The sequence below is a fragment of the Vulpes lagopus genome, chromosome 3, assembly GCF_018345385.1.
Source record: "Vulpes lagopus strain Blue_001 chromosome 3, ASM1834538v1, whole genome shotgun sequence".
NCBI lineage: Eukaryota > Metazoa > Chordata > Mammalia > Carnivora > Canidae > Vulpes > Vulpes lagopus.
In genome coordinates, this window is record NC_054826.1 from 99,671,430 (window position 1) to 99,688,714 (window position 17,285).

Below are 17,285 nucleotides of genomic sequence, written 5' to 3' on the forward strand. Positions count from 1 at the left end.
CTTATTTCTCCACAGGCATCAGCAGGATTCCGATCTTTCAGTAGCATGCTCTGATGCCGACCTCCACAGACACAAAAAAAAGAAGAAGAAAAAGAAGAGACACTCCAGGAAATCCGAGGACTTTGTTAAAGACTCAGAACCGCACCTCCCCAAGGCCGCCAGCCATGAGACTGTTGACCGTTTCCGGAGACCGGACAGCACCCTCCCCCTCACCGACGGGCTGCCTCTGGAAGGTGTCGGGCCTTTCCGTGAGAAGAGAAAACATTTAAGGATGGGAAGCAGGGATGACAGGTGTCCTCTGTCTGAGTGTGGCCAGGGTAAGAGGAGATACTTGGAATTAAGAATATAGAAATGATTTCTTGTGAACGGAGGGGAAGAAGCCCTCAGATGGCGGAGAAGGCCATGCGTTCCAGCGGGAGCCCTAGTACCTGTCCGCTCCCCCCTCGGCCCCCAGCCGCACGGTCCCAGCTACCGGCCGAGGCTGTACATGTGCCAGCAGCTCAGTGACGCGGACTGGCTTTGCGGGGCCTCTAGCGACACCTCTGGAGGCTGAGGCTCTGGCTGTGTGTGTCTCATGAAGGACCAGGACTTTTGTTTGTAAGCCGTTTCTGATAGAAATATTTTCAGTGTGTTTTTTCTCTCCTGAGTCTTTAAATCTCTTGTATTCTGAGTATAACCTGAAACTCAGTTTGAGGAATGTCAGCTGTCGGCCCTTCGTGGAGCTGAGGCCTTCAGGTGCTTGTACTGTGGGACCCTGGCTCTTGCCAAGTAAATCCCTCCAGGCTGGGGGCTGGGGGGCTTGGATTCTTACCACCTTTGCACCGTGTCTTCCAATGTCATTCCATACTCCTTTCTGCTCTGACTGCACTTAAAAGCAGTCCCTCTTCCTATTCTGATTTGTGTCTGTGACCCTTGGCTGTGGGCACCCACAGGAGCCAGGGTGCTGAGCAGGGTCAGCCAGTTGCAGCCCATGGGCGCCACCTGTCTCCATGTGGCCTGCTGCTAAGAAAGGCTTTACAGGCTTTAAATAGCTGGAAAGTTCCAAAGGAGGACATTTCATTGCACGGGAGGGTTGTGTGGACCTGATATGCAGCGTCTGGAGCTATGCTTGGGGTGAGCCAGGCCCGCTCAGTTACATGGGGCCACACTGCCCTGGTGAGTGGCTGCCAAGAGCCTGAATGGTCCCACCCAGAACCTGGTTATGCTCTGGCCTTTTGTACAGAAAGCTCGCCCACCCCTGCCCTAGATGCCTGAGGTGCGCTTTCAGGACTTTGATGGTTGCCAGAGGCCCTTTGGTTCTTGACTATGTTGTGAACTTGAGTGGGACATTCTGTGTTTTGGGGGCAGACCAGTCCCTGCAGTGGCCCACTGTCCATGTGGCTGTTGAGTGAGGAGGGACAGACAGGTCCCAAGGGTTGGCATTAGAGAACTGGACACCATGAGGGAGGTACTGTCCCAGCAGGAAGGGATGTGCAGTGTGACGTGCCATGACATGCCCAGGGGGCACGGGATAGAGAAGAGTGGGAAGTGATGCTGGACTGTTGTCTGCTCTGGGTTATTTTTTATTTAAAGATTCTATTTATTCATGAGAGACACACAGAGGCAGAGACACAGGCAAAGGGAGAAGCAGGCTTTCTGCGGGGAGCCCAATGTGGGACTCGATCCCGGTTCTCTAGGATCATGCCCTGGGCTGGAAGCCGTGCTAAACCACTGAGCCACCCAGGTGTCCCTCTGCTCTGGGTTTTTTAAAGAGATTAATTATATGAATCTTCAGACTGGTTTCCCATGAGCATTTGGTGATTTGGGGAAGGGCTTGGCCTGATGAAGATGGAGTCCTTTCTGACCTCTCTGGTGCTTGGGAGGAAGTGTAGTGGGCATCATCCAGGGGATTCTGCTTTGTTGCCAGAATCTTCCTGTCCCAGCTGCAGGTCTAGGCCGCGGCGCACAGTGGAGGGCGGCTCCCCCACAGAGATGGTTCTAGAGGGAAAGCAGGCTGAGTGTGAACCTTGGTAGTTGGCATTTGGGGGCCCAGACACGTCTCCAGGGGCTGCAGTCAAGCTTTGTGTCAAGTGGTGGCTTTTTCTGTCCTGTCCGATTACACTTGGTGGCTGGTGTGCTGCCAGCACTTCTGGGGAGAACAGACTGAGGAACCCATGTGCCTGTCCCTTCTGTCCTCCTCAAGGACAGGGACCACCTGCTTGGCCTTCCATGCCCAGCATTCCCTGTCTTCTGAGAATGCCAGATCCCCTTGCCTGCCTGCTGCGCGTCCCCTCTTCTTGGCACGTTGACTGCTCACCTCTCAGATGCCTGTCCTCGGGCTCCATGAGACTCTCACTTCAGTGTCTCTGGTCTGAGATCTGTTCTGTCCTCCTGTTAAAATGCTGATCAGTTTGATGGACTGAGAGCAAACTCTTCCCACAGAGTATGTATGGCTTTCGCTCCCCAGGCATCACATAAAGTCTTGCTTTGAGGGGTAGCAGCGTCACAGTGTACGCCTGCTTGTCTTGTGTGGGGCAGGTGTCAGACACCCAGCCCCCCAGAATGGGCTCTAGATGTAACCACTTGATGCAAGCACACAGCACAGGCACGAAAAATTCTGCAAAAACAGTATTAAAATGTCTTTCCTGATTCTTTGCTTTCTAGGTGATTGAAAACTTGGCCTCAAAACAAAAAATTCACTAGTTATGGTAAGCAGCTTTCCTGTCTGTATATTTCATACTTGTTTGTAGAGGCACCAAGGGGGACACACACAGAGTTCGCAGCCTTGGGGACACAGCCAGTGCTGCGGGGAGCAGGTGTGGGAGGTGCCTCGTGAGGGAAGCAGACTCCTCTGACCACCAGGCCAGTGGTGGAGCTGTGCTTAGTTAGACCCCTATTCATCAGTTCTGGCTCTGAGATGGTGTCCCTTAATCCAGGCGGCACCACCTGCTTCCCCTGCCTCCCCTTATGGTAGGAAAATGAGGGAAAGTTGAAAGCGCAGGCAACGAGGATGGAGAAGCCCCTTCCTCCACCTTACCCACTGGCCTGAGGGGCTCCGCCCACACACAGCCGCTCGTCCTCGTGCTTGGGGCACAAGGGGCTAGCATGCCCCACACCTGACACGCTCCCCAGCTGGCACAGCGTCCACGCCTGGAGCAACAGGTCCCATAAGGACCTAGAAATCACACCGATTTCAGACAAAAGGAACTTTGTGTTATTGGAATGAGGTTGGATACCTTCTAACAGATCAAAACTTTGCCAGTGTCTAGTGGTTGACTACTGGAATTTGATCCATGGCCGTGGGAGATAGTAATTCACGTCTGCGGTTCAGGAGAATGTGCCACCTTGCTCTGGAAGGGACTTACGTCCAATGTGTGACTTGTAGTCAGCAAAGGGGTGGGGGGTGAAATGGATTTCACTGTATTGTCTACCGAAGATTAACGTGCAACTAATGCTTTCTCGGTGTGTCTTAAGGAAAAGACCTAAGCCTAAGTAAGGAATTAGTCTTCTCTAGTGAAAGGGAATTAATTGAAGGAGCGAGCCGATTAGCCACGGCCCAGGCTTGGCGGGCCCAGCAGGTGGCTCCCTCTGCACGTCTGGCCCGGCAGCCCCCTTCCTGTCCTGCCCTTGGAAGGAAGAAGAGCTCCCCCAAAAGGCCTGGTGCAGCTGTGCTGACAGGAAGCCCACGAATGAGTTGTCCCGTTAGGGATGCCCGGCCCTGCCCGGCCCCCTAGCCCCGTGGCCCCTCTATCCTGCCTCGGGAGGTACTAATGCGTGCTGCTTGCCGCCTCTTGTCTTTCAGATCCAACGTGTTCAACAGAAGCCATCCCCAACCCAGCTTAAATTATAAATATAGAAAATAACTTTGTTCAAATCTGCGTGGTGCTTCTTTAGTAAATACTGTACAGATTTTACCATGGAGAACTTTTTTTTAGTTTTTACCTTTTCTTAATTACCCTTATTCCAAATGGACGAACACTTTCTACAACTGCTGACCATTGTAAAACACCGTGTATATAAATCCCATGGACAGTAACGCCCTGGACTGGAACATCTCAAATGCTGCTTAATCAGACTCAGGTGGACCGCTCGCATTCCATGGAAAGCTCCTCCCAGTTAGACATCCGGCGCGAGACCAGCCGGGAAACCATGGAATTATTAAAAGTACAAACTGACAGTGTGTATATTTAATTTAAAGACTTATTTAAAGATTCACGAGCTCTCAACTAGACTTGAGAGCAGTCTGTTTTCTGTAATGTCTGATACTAGAAACTAATTTGCTTCATATTTTAGTTGTATTCAAGATTTGAAAATGTATTTTATAGACAAGTTCTGTTTTTGAACTTTGTGGAACTATTCCAATCAATTTACCAGTTATGATGAGTATTTACATTATGAATGTATAATCCAAACATTATTTGTAAAGCCTACAGTATGTTTTTATTACTTAACACTTTTTTATACAGTGTCTCTTGTCTTGACTATGATATTGGAGTCTGAGTTGTCAGCTTGGTCCCTTAAAGTTTCTAGTTACAGACAAAATCATACTGTGATTTTATTTTTAATATGGATATGCTATCAAACTGTGATACACTTATAATTCACTGGTCCTGCATCAGGAGATGGAGTGGGGAAAACTGTATTTAATACAGTTTGTATCTGAATAATCTGTATGGTTTATACAGTTTGTGTTGTTCAGAGATGTCTAAAGTTTGATCTTTGTTTTTTTAAAGATTAAAAAAGCACTTGCCCCACTGTAAATATACAGCATGTAAAATTTATATAGTATATAAATGGCAGCAAATTAAACATTTTGTGTCTTATTCTTTACTGCTGTTTCTCCCCTTTGCTTACCACACCCTTCTCACCAACTTTTTCCTGCTGCCTTGACTTTCTTAGCCTCTGGAGCCCAAGCTACAGCCTCCCTTCTCGGCCTGGGAGGACGGAGGGACAGGGAGAGGGTTGTCCGACCCAACCATCTATTTTAGAGAACCAAGTCACAGACCATCTTGTTTAAACAATGCATTTTTAATTTTGTGAACACAGTATTTGCAATTTGACAGCCATACACCTTCCATTTTTACTATTCATTTTACAACAAAATATTGATAGGGTATTCATGCAGGTGGTGGGAGTATATACACTGAATAACAAACACTCCAGAAAGCTCTATGTACATTATTTACATATTAACTATTTACCGTAAATAGAAATGTCTAAGAAAAAATAAGAAAATGTGAAATCACAACGTGTGGTTTCAGGTCTACAACAGACCTAACTTCCCCAGCAAAGCACATCTATGTCAATAATACGCATTTTAACTTTAAAAAATATGCATTGCTTTATATGAAGCATTAAATGCTGCTTCACCTATAAATAGCTCCTATTTTGATTCAGTTTGGTACCACATTAAACTGTTGACAGTTGTTCCGTGATCCTGAAGACACTTGCTTGCCTGGGTCCAGGGTCATCCAGTTAAACCTCGAGCGTTCACGGAGGCCTGCCTGGTGCACCCCCCCACCCTGCACTGCCGCCTGCCCTTGGTCTCAATTCAAGCGCGCCACGCAGATGTGGGGCTGGGGAGGAGGCTGAGGTCCGGGCGGCGTCCTGGACAGGCCTGCCCGCAGGTGGAGTGGGTCCGACGGCTGGTGTGCCCGTCCTGTTAATACTGTCACCACATAGACGGGGAACGAGAGGATCTCCCATAACATGGGCAGGTACCACGGATTCTAAGCACCGCGGCCTCTGCCTCGCTCTTGGGGAAAGAGCCATCACCGGGGAGGAACAGTTCCTACCGGGCTTTCCTGAAGCTTGCTTCTCCCAACCCCACTGAGGCCAAGCCCGGGGCCAGACTAGCTGGGGCGGCCGCAGGACAGAGGGACGCTCTCCCTTGCGGGAGCTACCGATCAGGCCACCGCCGGGGCGCTCTTGAGCAGCGCTGGGCCCGGGCTCTGGGCGCTGCGTGTCCGTGGAAGACCAGAGGCCAGAGTTGCATATATGCCGGCACATATACTTGCCTTTCTCAAAAACTACAGTTTCGAATTTGAGGTATCAGTACAGTAACAAAGCCTAAACGCTTGGGAATGAAACAATCAGTTCAATGCAGGTCAGAGAGTCCTGGGCTCAGACCCCTTTGCATTTAGTGGGACTTAAAGCTACGTCAAGGTCAGCGGCGTCGAGACCAGGGGCCCGCAGCCGGTCAGTTCCAGCACCAAGGCAACTCACAGGAACAGTCACTTGTACTTAACATCTTCACACAGGTGCTCACGGTCTGGGGCTGCTTTCTGGAACTTGCATATGGCACAGGACGGTCCAGGGACCCACCGCCAGAACAGCCGCGTGGGCCAGGGGGTCCCATCCCAAAGACCCAGATACAGCACCCCAACCTCACCCACCAGCACCCCCGTCCTGCTCGGAGATCCACCTTCCCTCCGGCAGCCGCCCTGAGCACCTACCATGAGATCAACAGCAACCTGACAACTACCTGATAGTGGATCCTCTGAAGTTCCACCACCAGTGCATATGTGGGGTTTTACACTATTTACAGGAAACCCTCAGTGCCCCGTGCCTTCATCCCACAGCGTCCTCTCTCCCTGCTCGTAGTGAGAGAGTCAGTCTCTGAAAACATGGAGTAAGGTTCGCTCTCATTTGTCTATATGTGTTAAGTTAAAAGATCTGGTCAAATTATCATTGGGTCTGTAAAAAGTATTTGTTTTGCCAACAGGTTTTCAATAGCGAAGACTGACCCACATGGAACCGCTAGCTGGCAGGCCACACAGGCCAAAGCAGCCGCTCCGTGGGGCTCAGCACCCGGGCTGCGCAGGACTGCAGTCACAAGAGAAACACCCAGAACCATCACTTCGATGTTAAAGATCTGCCTTTTCAGAGGGTACTCTGTGGGGGCACAAGGTCTGTGCTGAAGAGTAGCCCCGGGGCCTGCCCACCCCCTGGAGCCCAGCCCTGGGCCCCTTGGGGGCACCGAGGTGCCTGCCCCTCTGCACTGCACATGTGTGGACAGAGGTTTCCTCAGTGCACGTACTTGTGTCCTGTACTTGTGCCCAGGAGTTCTGTTTATAGCTGCCATTCTAAAAATACTGTTAGAAAGTAAGTATCTTGTTATAATTTCAGAATATAAAAAGGCATATAAAAGCTATAATCCTATATATCTGAGAAAAAAAACTCTGAATAAAAAAGTGGTAGCTTTTCCTTTCTTGTCCTGATAGAAAACGGCGGCTTCTAGAATGGTGAACACAGCCATGGGGAGTGCACGTGTGGCCCGCGGGGCACGAGGTCCTGTCCACAGAGGCGGCGCTGGGACGTGCGGGCAGCGCCCCGCACAGAAGGCCCCTCGGAGCTCGGGCCGCGCCCTCGGCGACCCCAGAGTGGCACCTCCGTGAAGCCGCTGCCCAGTGCAGGCGCTGCCTCCTCTGGGGAGGCGGCAAGGAGGGCGAGGCTGGGCCCAGGGTGTCTGTGCGGGGAGGCTCCCAGTCAACTTTCTGCTGCGGGATTTCGGCTTCCACTTTCACCTGTTCCGGCCAGGAGGGATCTATTTCTTATTGGCAATCCTCCTCTTCCTCGTGGCCAGCATGTCATAGAAGGGATCCCTGCTGATGCTTGCTCTGGGGACAAAGGACAATCCTGAAGGCGGAGGGCGGCTGTAGCGCGTTTCTGCAGCCAGGGGTCAGGCCCGGCACACAAGTGTGCATGCGCTCAGGCAGTGCTGCGCCTGTGCAGGCACTCCCACGCATGCAGGCGTACACACACATGCGGGTGCATTCCCACGCATGCATGCCTACTCATGTGTGCACACCCATGTGCAAGCATTTCCACGCGTGCTGGCGTACACACGTGCACTCCCACATGTACCGGCATACACTCACATGGATGTGCACTCCCACATGCACACGTACACTTACATGCATGTCCTTCCACACATGCAGGCGCACACACTCGCCCCAGCGGAACCCCGTGCACAGACAGGACGGGGCCCTGGGGCTCTGAGCAGGGGCTTGGGGCACACACCTGATGGATTTCATCCACTCTTCCTTCTCCTCAGGGCTCGGGGCAGAGATCCGGTACACGACGTGGTTCCCTTCCACCACTCGGCCGTCTGCCTCCGTTTTACAGGCCTTGATGACCTGGCCCTTATGGCTCGGGTTATAAAGCTCGAAACAGTTCTGGTGGAGACAGAGGGCCGTCACCCTGCGCCAGGGCCGCCCAAGGGCAGGGGCAGCAAGAGGGAGCCCCGCTTACCGGTTTCCGGGGGTCCTCCACCTCTCTGATGCTGAGGTTTTCCAGGGGAATGATGCCCCTGGGCTCCTTGTCCTAGGAGAGAAGAGCGCATGGCCAGCCTTGCTCAGGTCCGCGCCAGGGGCCTGGTCCCCGGGGCACCGCAGCCTGCCCCATACTTACTGTCGTGTACTCAAAGTAATAGAGGCAGTTGTCAGTGAGGATGAACCACCGCCGCTTCCAGGTCTTCACCCGCCCTCCTAGAAGCAGAAGGACCCCGTGAGTCAGAGCCCCAGCTGCTCGGAACTGGGACCTACAGAAATTACCATATTTTCAGAAATGCCACCAGGAACCAAGCTCGGTTTTACGCTCCCTTCCTCGTGAAAACGTTGGACATTCCACTCAACACTTAGCCAAGGCCTAGACAAGCCTTGTGGCCTGTGGCCTGGCTGGTGACAAGCGGGCGCAGGGCGCTGCCAGGGCCCCACATGCACCCCCACCCGGGGCCATCATCGGCGCCCCTACAACGGCCTCGGCCACCTGAGCCCCCTACTAAATTCAATTGCTCTCCAAGCCGGCTTTCTGGAAACGTTAGTGGTGATGAATGGGCTTAATATCCCCACATGGAAATGACAACAGGATGAAGTCAGTGCCACTCCCCGGGCCTGTCCGGGTTGTAATCCTGTTACCTCAGGTCTCTGGGTGGCCCTGGGATCCATCAGGATCAATTATTCCTCAGTCCGGGGAATTACTTGATTGAATTAATCTCTTAACAAGATCAAGACACACATGTAAACACACACGCGCGCGCACACACACACACAGCTCGTCTGCATCTCTTCTCCTTTCACTACAGAAAAGAAAATCTTTTACCCTTAAATATTCAGCACAAAATGGGCTTCAATTTCCAACCCTGGCTTCTGACATAAAGTTCAAGAAAACACAATCTACGAGAAACACACACACATGGTAACAGGATCAAGCGGTACGTGGGCAGGAGTGGATCTCCCTACTCTGTCTCGCCTGAGGTGGCATCCGGGCGCAGCTCACTCACCTTTCTCTATTATGTGAGCAGGTGAGGGCTGTCGGGGCTGAGGGACGAGGGTGTGCAGACAGGGCGAGGGGAGGAAGGATGTGTGGGTCACGTGGGGAGAAGGGGTCAGGAGGGACAGGAAGGCACACTTGCCAGCTTCCCAGTTCAGCCTGGGGCTGAGGCAGGACGGCCTCCCAGTCATAATGTCTGCAGAAATCCAGGCAGGGAGGACACCCCACTTCAGGGGGAGAGGCACGACCACTGGGATTTGGTGCCACTGGGCCAGGTCCCGGGGAGGTCCCTCTGGGATCCCTCAGCCCTGCCTCACTGAACAGACATTGGACCTCCTCTGGACGGCCTTGGGCAGGCCAACATCCGACCGGAGAGGCTGGTGTGTGGGATGGGATGCCTGGCAGTGGGGACACGGCCTCAGCTGTGCGGGGAAGGCAGGCCTGCTATGTCTCCCCCCGTCTCTGACCAACACCCCCAGCTCCAGCCACCTCACTACTGCTCCCTGTCTGAAGGGTCTGTGTGCCTTCCCCAGATTCCTGTTGCCCCCTCCACACCCCCAGGCCTACAGACACGTCCCCTCCCCATCCCCCAGTGTCTCTCGGAGCCCCAGCTGGACCCCTGCTCCCCACACCCCTGTGCAGCTACCCTGAGACTCTCGGGGCTTCCCTGGAATCCTCTGCTTCCCCTGGACCAGGCCTCATCTGTTCTTCTGAAGAGCCAGCACAGAGCTGGGTAGAGGAGTCCTGTTTATTCTCCAACCTCCCGAAGCACCCCAGGGAAGCCCAAGTTCACAGGGCAGGGACCCAGGAGACCCCTGTCCCAAAGTCCTCCAGTGATAGGACAGCACGGACTCTCTCCAGGTACATCCCCTGCCCCCACGAGGTCTTTCTCTGGCCCCTGTCAGCCTCACCACTGTCTCCAAACAGCAGCCACAGGCGTCCCTTGAAAGGACAAGTTCATCCCAGCTCTCGATGCCTGAAGCTGCCAAAGGCTCCCACCCTCAGCTGAAGACCCCAATCCCTCGGTGGCCTCCATGGCCTCCTCCTGGCTCCCCTCCCTGCCCCTGCCCTTCCTTCTGGCTGACATGCCAGCGGCAGCTCTGACTCTCCTGCCAGCACCTTCCCTCTGCTCGCCCCACAAGCAGTTCTTGGAGAATCCTCCCAGGAGTCCTGCGCCATCCACTTGTCTAGCACCTGCTCTTCTGTCCACGCTCCTATCACTGGGTCACTAGGTGGCGGTCTAGGTGTTCCGCTCACCTCCAGGCCCCACCGCAGGCGGTCCAGGAAGGCTTCTCAGCACTTTGCCCCTGGGCTCCTGCCCCACTGCTCCTGCGCTCAGTGGCATGTCCAGGGGAGCCCCAACCCTGGTCCAGTTGTCACAGCCAAAGGGCCTCCCAGCCCAGCCCTAGGTACCCTTACAGCTCAGGGCCTGCCCAGCAGGGGCGGGCGTGGGGAGGGGGCCACACTTTTGGTGTTGGAGCCACCCCAGGTTTTGCTGCAAGGAAACAGACAAGCTCTGCATATATGTGTTCCTGGCTGAGCTTCAGGAGATGGGGATGGACACATACACACACACACACACACACACACACACACTCTTTCACTCCTGCAGAAAGGAGCCTTGCTTCTCCACCCTGTGAACTTCCTGCTAGTTCCATGGCCGTTGCCAGGCACACGGCATGTGGGCACATGGCATGTGGGCACCCATTACCCTGCAACAGGTTTTCTGCAGGACAGGTCAAATTTGATCCACGTTCCTGTTTTCAACACAACGGATCCATTTTCAAAATTCAGCGACTTTATAAGGCCTTTACTTGACCATCATGAAGAAATGCTACAATGCTCCCATGCTCTCGCAAAGAATACAGGCCTTTTGAAAGTGCCACCTGCCCTAAGACTACATTTTTTATGAGAAACATGATGCAAGGCCACGTGGTGACCTCTGTTCCTATCTAAGCACATGCACAGAACACACGCTGTTTCCTACCCTTGTGTCATAGGCCTCTGGCCAAGCACTTCTGTGTCCAGGCCTTGGTCCGCCCTGTGCTGGATAAGGGCCCAGAGCTAACCCAGGCCACGCTAATGCATCTTTAGCATCGGCTTCCAGCAGATTTACTGCTTTCTTGGTCTTCAGAGCCCAACACCAACCAGCTGCCCCTTAGTAGCCAGGCCAGTGTCAATACTGTGGGGAGGTGGCCTGTGGGCAGGATGGTCTCCAGGCCTTAGCAGCTCTGGAGAGCAGACCAACCTGGGGAAACGTGCTCTCTGGACGGCTACAGCTCTGTGAACACAGCGGGTACAGAGGTTGCCTGGGCCAGAGGGAGGCAGCAGCAGGCTTGCTGGCGCTCTGGGAAGGTGGCTCCTGGGCAGTCACTGGGCTGGCCAGCTCAAGGTCTGGGCAGTACCATCATTGCTAGGTCTGTGACAGCTAATGAGAACACCAGTGCCATAACTTACACACACACACACACACACACACACACACACACGCAGCGGTGGAACATGGAAGGAGCAGACCTTGGTCCTCCCACCTACCCGCTGTGCCAAGGCCATGTCTGGCTGTATGGGGCCCCTTGGGCACCTACCCAGCACCCAAGCCAGCTCTGTGGCCCCTAAGGGTGCTCTGGGCACTGCTTACATGTACAACCAGAACACAGGTTGGAATATAAGGCATGTTGTGCCTTTACCTCCCTCATTTTGTTCTGTCTTTAGAAGCAGGAGCATCTCCCACTGGTGCTGAGGCCACACCAACTGCCAGGCAGGCTTGCACTGTCACTGTCACTGTCACACAAGGGGCATTCCCTGGCCATGCAGGAACAGGAGGGACCCAAGTGCAGCTGCTGGTGTGTCAGACACATCCCTCCTCTGCCCTCACCCCAGGGCCACAGGTGTGACGTGACCTCAGAGATGCATCTCGAAGTCCATGAAAGCATTCAAGTCCACACTTAGGGCTCTGAGTTTCTAGACAAAGATCTAGAACTCCCCTAACTGGCAGCACAGGCAGAGAAGTCGGAGCAAGACCCCAAATCAGAATGGCTGAGTCCCAGCACACACCTTCATGCCTCTTACCCACCCTTGATTAAAAACACAAAGTTGCCGGACTTCTCCATGTCTTACAGTATGTTCTCAGAGTGCCCGGATGGTACACAGTTGTCACGTCTCACAGGCTCTCATGTCACAGTAAGGCATAAATCCCAATCTCCCCAGAGTAAAAACAAACAAAACACCCCACCCTAACAATTCATTAAATTGCCCAGAAAATATCAATGTTTCTGTACTTCTTTGTCAATGGTTAGGAAGCCTTTTAAACATTTCCGGATTCCGTCCAAGGGTGGTGCAAACATGCGCTGTTTGGTTAGTATGAGAGGCAACCGGTGATGTACAGGAATGGAGCAGGCAACCAGCAGTCTTGTGGCTGCTCAGGCCCTAAGGACACTGAGGGGCAAGCTTGTTCCCACATGGCATTCCCATGCGCTCCCGGGCGCAGAAAGGCTGGCACTCCAGCCATGCCTCGCCCGGCCCCGGAGGTGTAGGTGTCACATTCGCTGCACCCTGCATGAAGCTAACCCCGGCAAGTCCAAAGCCACATGGGTCAGATGAATGGCAGCCACAAATCAGAGCTTCACACAGACCAACGGGGGAGAGAAACTGAGAGAGGAATGAGCAGCTGGGGAAGGGGCAGGAAGCCACTGGGTACGTACCTCCTAACGCAGAACAAGCAGGGACAGCCCGTCACAGAACAGAAAGGTGGGAGCCACAGGCAGAAGGAAAACAAGAAGGCACATTTAAACCACTCATCAAAAATCAGCCACACCAAACCAAGAGAAAGGCACGCAGGTTCTCGCAGTAAATGCACCTGCCTCTGGTACAGAAAACTGCCTTGGGTCTATCTGGATGCTAAGTGAGCAGTTTTCTTGGACGCTCGTGCAGCCCGGGCGTTATTCTCTGCCGTGGACACTGACAAGATGGCCTCGTTCGGACAGGGCAGGGCTCAAAGCAGCAGCCATCAAGTCTGGGGCGTGCGGCCGGCTACCGTGGGCGGACTCGGCTCAACAGCCCTTGCTTCTAGCAGTTCTGCCTTTGGTCGGGGGCCTTGGGGGCCGAGGGCTGGGGGCTCCAAGCGCAGGGCCCACCTGCTGGCCACCACTCACCCAGCTTCAGGAGCCAGCCCTCACGGTCAGGGTTGAAGAACGTGTGTGTCAGGTCATTGCCATCATCCTCGGGGATCTTAAAAGGCTCGTTCTTGATACTCTCGTATAAGTTCTGCAAGGAGCACGGGTGACAATGGTCTCAGGGATGCAGCCGGGGGCCAGGAGTGGGGAGGGCCCAGTCAGCACTGTGTCCCCAAGGGCGCCAGACTCAGCGGGACCAGGGCCACGAGGTGCCTTAAGGTTAAGGGGCGGTGGTGGCAGCTCCTGAGGGGCGAGGGCCAGTTCCGTGGAAGAGGGAAGCTCACCCGCAGCAGCTCCTCTGGGAGATCCCCTCCCTCATTGATGCCACGGTTCATGGTGACGAAGCGCTCAGCCGTGGGCTTGTCCCGCACATTGTGGTTGTGGAGGCTGGTGTTGAGCATGATAATGGCAAATGACAGCACATAGCAGGTGTCTGAAAGAGGACAGAGGGAGCCGGGGCGCTCAGCCACCTGCCCGGCCAGAGACACCCCCTCCACCCGGCAGAGGCGCACAGTGCTGGGGCCCAACCCTCACCAACCTGTGGACTGGAAGACGCCCGGGTTGCACAGGCAATAGCGGGACGCAAACGCCTCCATCATGCGGTCGATCTTCTGAGCCTCCCCCGGAAGTCGAAAGCTCCACAAGAACTGCCTGCGAAGACACCAACACCAGGGGATGATGGTGTCTCTCCCTCTAGAGGACCCCCAACTCGGGAATGCTCCAGGCAGCCCCTGGATGGCAGAGGGAGGCACTGGGGGCAGAGCCCCAGGACCCGCAGGAGCAACGTGGCGGCCGCCACTTGCTGCCCTCAACTGTCCACCCAGGGACAGCCAGCACCACCCACAGGAGCACGTCAGGGATCCCTGGCTCCAGCCAGAGACTGACCAGCTAAAAGAAATGGAACCCTGGCTGCCATGACCACACCCCAGACTCGCCAGGCCTGTGTCTCTGTGTTGCAGAGTTGTCAGCACCTCCTTCAGCCCAGGCCAGCTGAGGCACCGAAGAGGACAAATGGCAGACAGCAAAGCCACCCCCAGCTCTGTGCAACTTGCGGAAGCCGTATGGGGACAAGGGCCAAGAGCAGGACAGAAACACGGTCAGTCACACACTTTGCAGCCACAGAGCAGGAAGTAGTCGCAATGGAGACTGCATGGCCCTGGCTTGGGGGACAGCCATCGGAGCCTCAGCTGGGACACCAGGAAGGAAACCAGATCCTCTCAGTGGTGCAGGAAGAGCAGAGCGTACAGGACGATGCCTTGAGTGGACATCCAGAGGGATGACCTGGCACCTCTACCACGGTGGCTGGCAAAACCTCAGGGCCACACAAGGGCCATCCTCTTGCATTCACCCCGATGACATGTAGTGATGGCTGGCTTTGCCTGGACAAGGCAGGGACTAGGGGGCAGCCTCTGACAGCAGGCCGTCCACACGTTCCCCACCCACGCTGGGGCGTCCACGAGGCAGGCATCTGAGACCAGATGCCCCAGGAAGCGGGCCCATGCCTAGGCCGCCCCAAGACTCTGCTGCAGCAGTGGGAAGAAAGTATGCACTGACTACTGAGTACCAACTGAGATGATGAAGGAGAAGCAAAGGAGTGGGGAATGGCACGCACACCCAGTGGTCCCACCAAGGCGAGCACAAGCTCGGTCCGTGAAGGCCTACCCAGGCCCTTGGGCAACACCCTCTGGGGGTGAGCCCCGGCCTCCTGCTCCAGCACCTCCTCACTAACAGCCGAGACTCTGACACTTACCTTAAGGCTTGGACAAGGTTCAGATCAGCAAACTCATGGAGTTCGACAAACGCCTGGAGAACTTTAATATTAAAGTCGTCCCTGGGAAAGAAAGCAAACACAGTCTAAGTCCACTGCACAGAATTTCAATCATCTCAAAAGAAAGATATTTCCAATATCCAGCAGGTGCTTGTGGTTTTCCATTTTGCCTAACTGGAAGATGTATTACATTGCACGTTCATTCTCAGACTTGGGGCTACTAACACCCCTGGCAGCTTCCAACACCCCTATCTGCTTCCACTTTTCTTTCATCCTTTGCCCTAACACCTTCTAATATATGACAGAAATGGTTTTCACATTTATTATGCTTATTACATACTGCCTATATCATGCCAGCAAAATATGGCTCGAGTGAATGAATCCATCTTTTCTTTTTTTAACACCACAACCCATGTGCCTAAAACAGAGCCTAGCATGGACTCAGAACTTAGTATTTTTGTGGAACTCAAAACCTGCAGGCACTCAGCACTTCTAGCAACAGGAACTGCCAGACTTCGTATTACACAAATGTCATAGTTCATCTCATGCACTTGCCACCAAACGATGGAGAATTCAGACTCTAGATCTCATGGCACAGACGATTAAATGAAGTGCTGCAACCCCTGGGCCACTGTTCAGGTTTTCTGTGGGTTTGTTTTTAGCAGCTTTATCCGAACATAATTCACATCCCATGAAATTGCCCTATTTCAAGCATACCTTTCAATGGCTTTTAATATATTCACAGATGTGTACAACTGTTACCACTATCAATTTCTGAAGACTTTCATTACCCCAATCCCAAGCACTTTCATTTCACCTATCTCAAGCACTTCACGTAAAGGGAGGAACACAACACATGGTCTTCTGCAACTGGCTTCTTCTATTATCTCCCTGTTTTCATCCACGTGGTAGCATGTACCAGCACTCTGTTTCTCCTTTTACCAATTAATTTTCCACTGTATGGATGTACCACATCTTATTTATCCACCAGTTGAGGGACACCTGAGTTGATGGACATTTGAACTGCTTTCACTTTTTGGCTAACAAGAATAACGTGGCTACAAACATTGGTCCGGGTTCGTGCAGATGTATGTTTTTACTTATCTTGGGTGTATACCTAGGAGTAGAATTACTGGGTCACGTGGGGACATTAGTATTTTGAGGAACTGCCAACTACTTCCCACAGCTACTGCATCGCTTATCCTACAAGCAGTGTGTAAGAGGTCTGATTTTCCCACATCCTTGGCAATGCTTATTATCTTTTTATTATGATTACAGACATCCCAGTGGGTGTGAAATGGCAGCTCACTATGGTTTTGATCTGTAGCTCCCTGATGGGGGCTAAGGATGCTGAACATCCTGTCGTGTGCTTATGGCCTTATCATATATTTACACATCATCTTTGGAGAAAAGTCCATTCAGATGTTTTTCATTTGTAATTGTCTTGTTACTGAGTTGTAAGAGTTCTTTATATATTCTAGATAGCAGTCCTTCTCAGACTTATACATGACTTGGAAAGATTTCTATTTTGTAGATTGCCTCTTCACCTTCTTGATGACATCTTTTTTTAAATTTTTATTTATTTATGATAGTCACAGAGAGAGAGAGAGGCGGGGGGGGGGGGGCAGAGACACAGGCAGAGGGAGAAGCAGGCTCCATGCACTGGAAGCCCGACGTGGGATTCGATCCCGGGTCTCCAGGATCGCACCCTGGGCCAAAGGCAGGCGCCAAACCGCTGCACCACCCAGGGATCCCGATGACATCCTTTGAAACACAAGTTTTCAATTTTGATGATGTCCCATTTACCTAGGTTTTTTTTTTTTTTTTTTTTTGCTCTTTATGTTTTTGGTGTCACATCTAAGAAACTCTTGCCTAATCCAAGATCACAATGATTTACCCCTAACATTTTCTTCTAAGTGTTTTATAGTTTCCTTCTTAAATGTAGGCCTCTGATCCAGTTTAATTTTTGCATATGGTGAGTGGTCCAGTGGTATTATTTTACATATGGAAATCCAGGGGATCCCTGGGTGGCGCAGCGGTTTGGCGCCTGCCTTTGGCCCAGGGCGCGATCCTGGAGACCCGGGATCGAATCC

At 53.0% G+C, this 17,285-nt stretch overlaps 2 protein-coding genes across 6 annotated transcripts in view; one reads left to right on the top strand and one right to left on the bottom strand.

Moving 5' to 3' along the window:
* USP42 (ubiquitin specific peptidase 42) overlaps nucleotides 1-4,788 on the top strand; it is a 73,366-nt gene extending 68,578 nt beyond the window's left edge. For 2 of the 3 annotated variants that reach the window (XR_005986926.1, XR_005986927.1), the window contains 2 exons: nucleotides 16-2,687; nucleotides 3,782-4,788. Coding sequence is in view for 1 of the 3 variants with exons in the window: in XM_041749951.1 (XP_041605885.1) it covers nucleotides 16-317; nucleotides 2,644-2,651 (310 nt within the window). In the remaining 2 variants the exon portion in view is untranslated. The remainder of the gene's footprint in view (nucleotides 1-15; nucleotides 2,688-3,781) is intronic. The other variant, XM_041749951.1, reaches the window with a different exon arrangement.
* A 200-nt stretch (nucleotides 4,789-4,988) lies between these two features.
* The window catches only part of CYTH3 (cytohesin 3), an 84,690-nt gene continuing 72,393 nt past the window's right edge, over nucleotides 4,989-17,285 (bottom strand). The window contains exons 6-13 of one of the 3 annotated variants that reach the window (XM_041748337.1): nucleotides 15,175-15,255; nucleotides 13,963-14,075; nucleotides 13,709-13,857; nucleotides 13,404-13,515; nucleotides 8,392-8,468; nucleotides 8,233-8,304; nucleotides 8,002-8,156; nucleotides 4,989-7,598 (exon numbers count right to left, since the gene is read on the bottom strand). In XM_041748337.1, coding sequence (XP_041604271.1) covers nucleotides 7,526-7,598; nucleotides 8,002-8,156; nucleotides 8,233-8,304; nucleotides 8,392-8,468; nucleotides 13,404-13,515; nucleotides 13,709-13,857; nucleotides 13,963-14,075; nucleotides 15,175-15,255 — 832 coding nt within the window. In that variant the 3' untranslated portion in view covers nucleotides 4,989-7,525. Of the gene's footprint in view, nucleotides 7,618-8,001; nucleotides 8,157-8,232; nucleotides 8,305-8,391; nucleotides 8,471-13,402; nucleotides 13,516-13,708; nucleotides 13,858-13,962; nucleotides 14,076-15,174; nucleotides 15,256-17,285 lie in introns of all 3 variants that reach the window. The other 2 variants (XM_041748338.1, XM_041748339.1) reach the window with 2 other exon arrangements.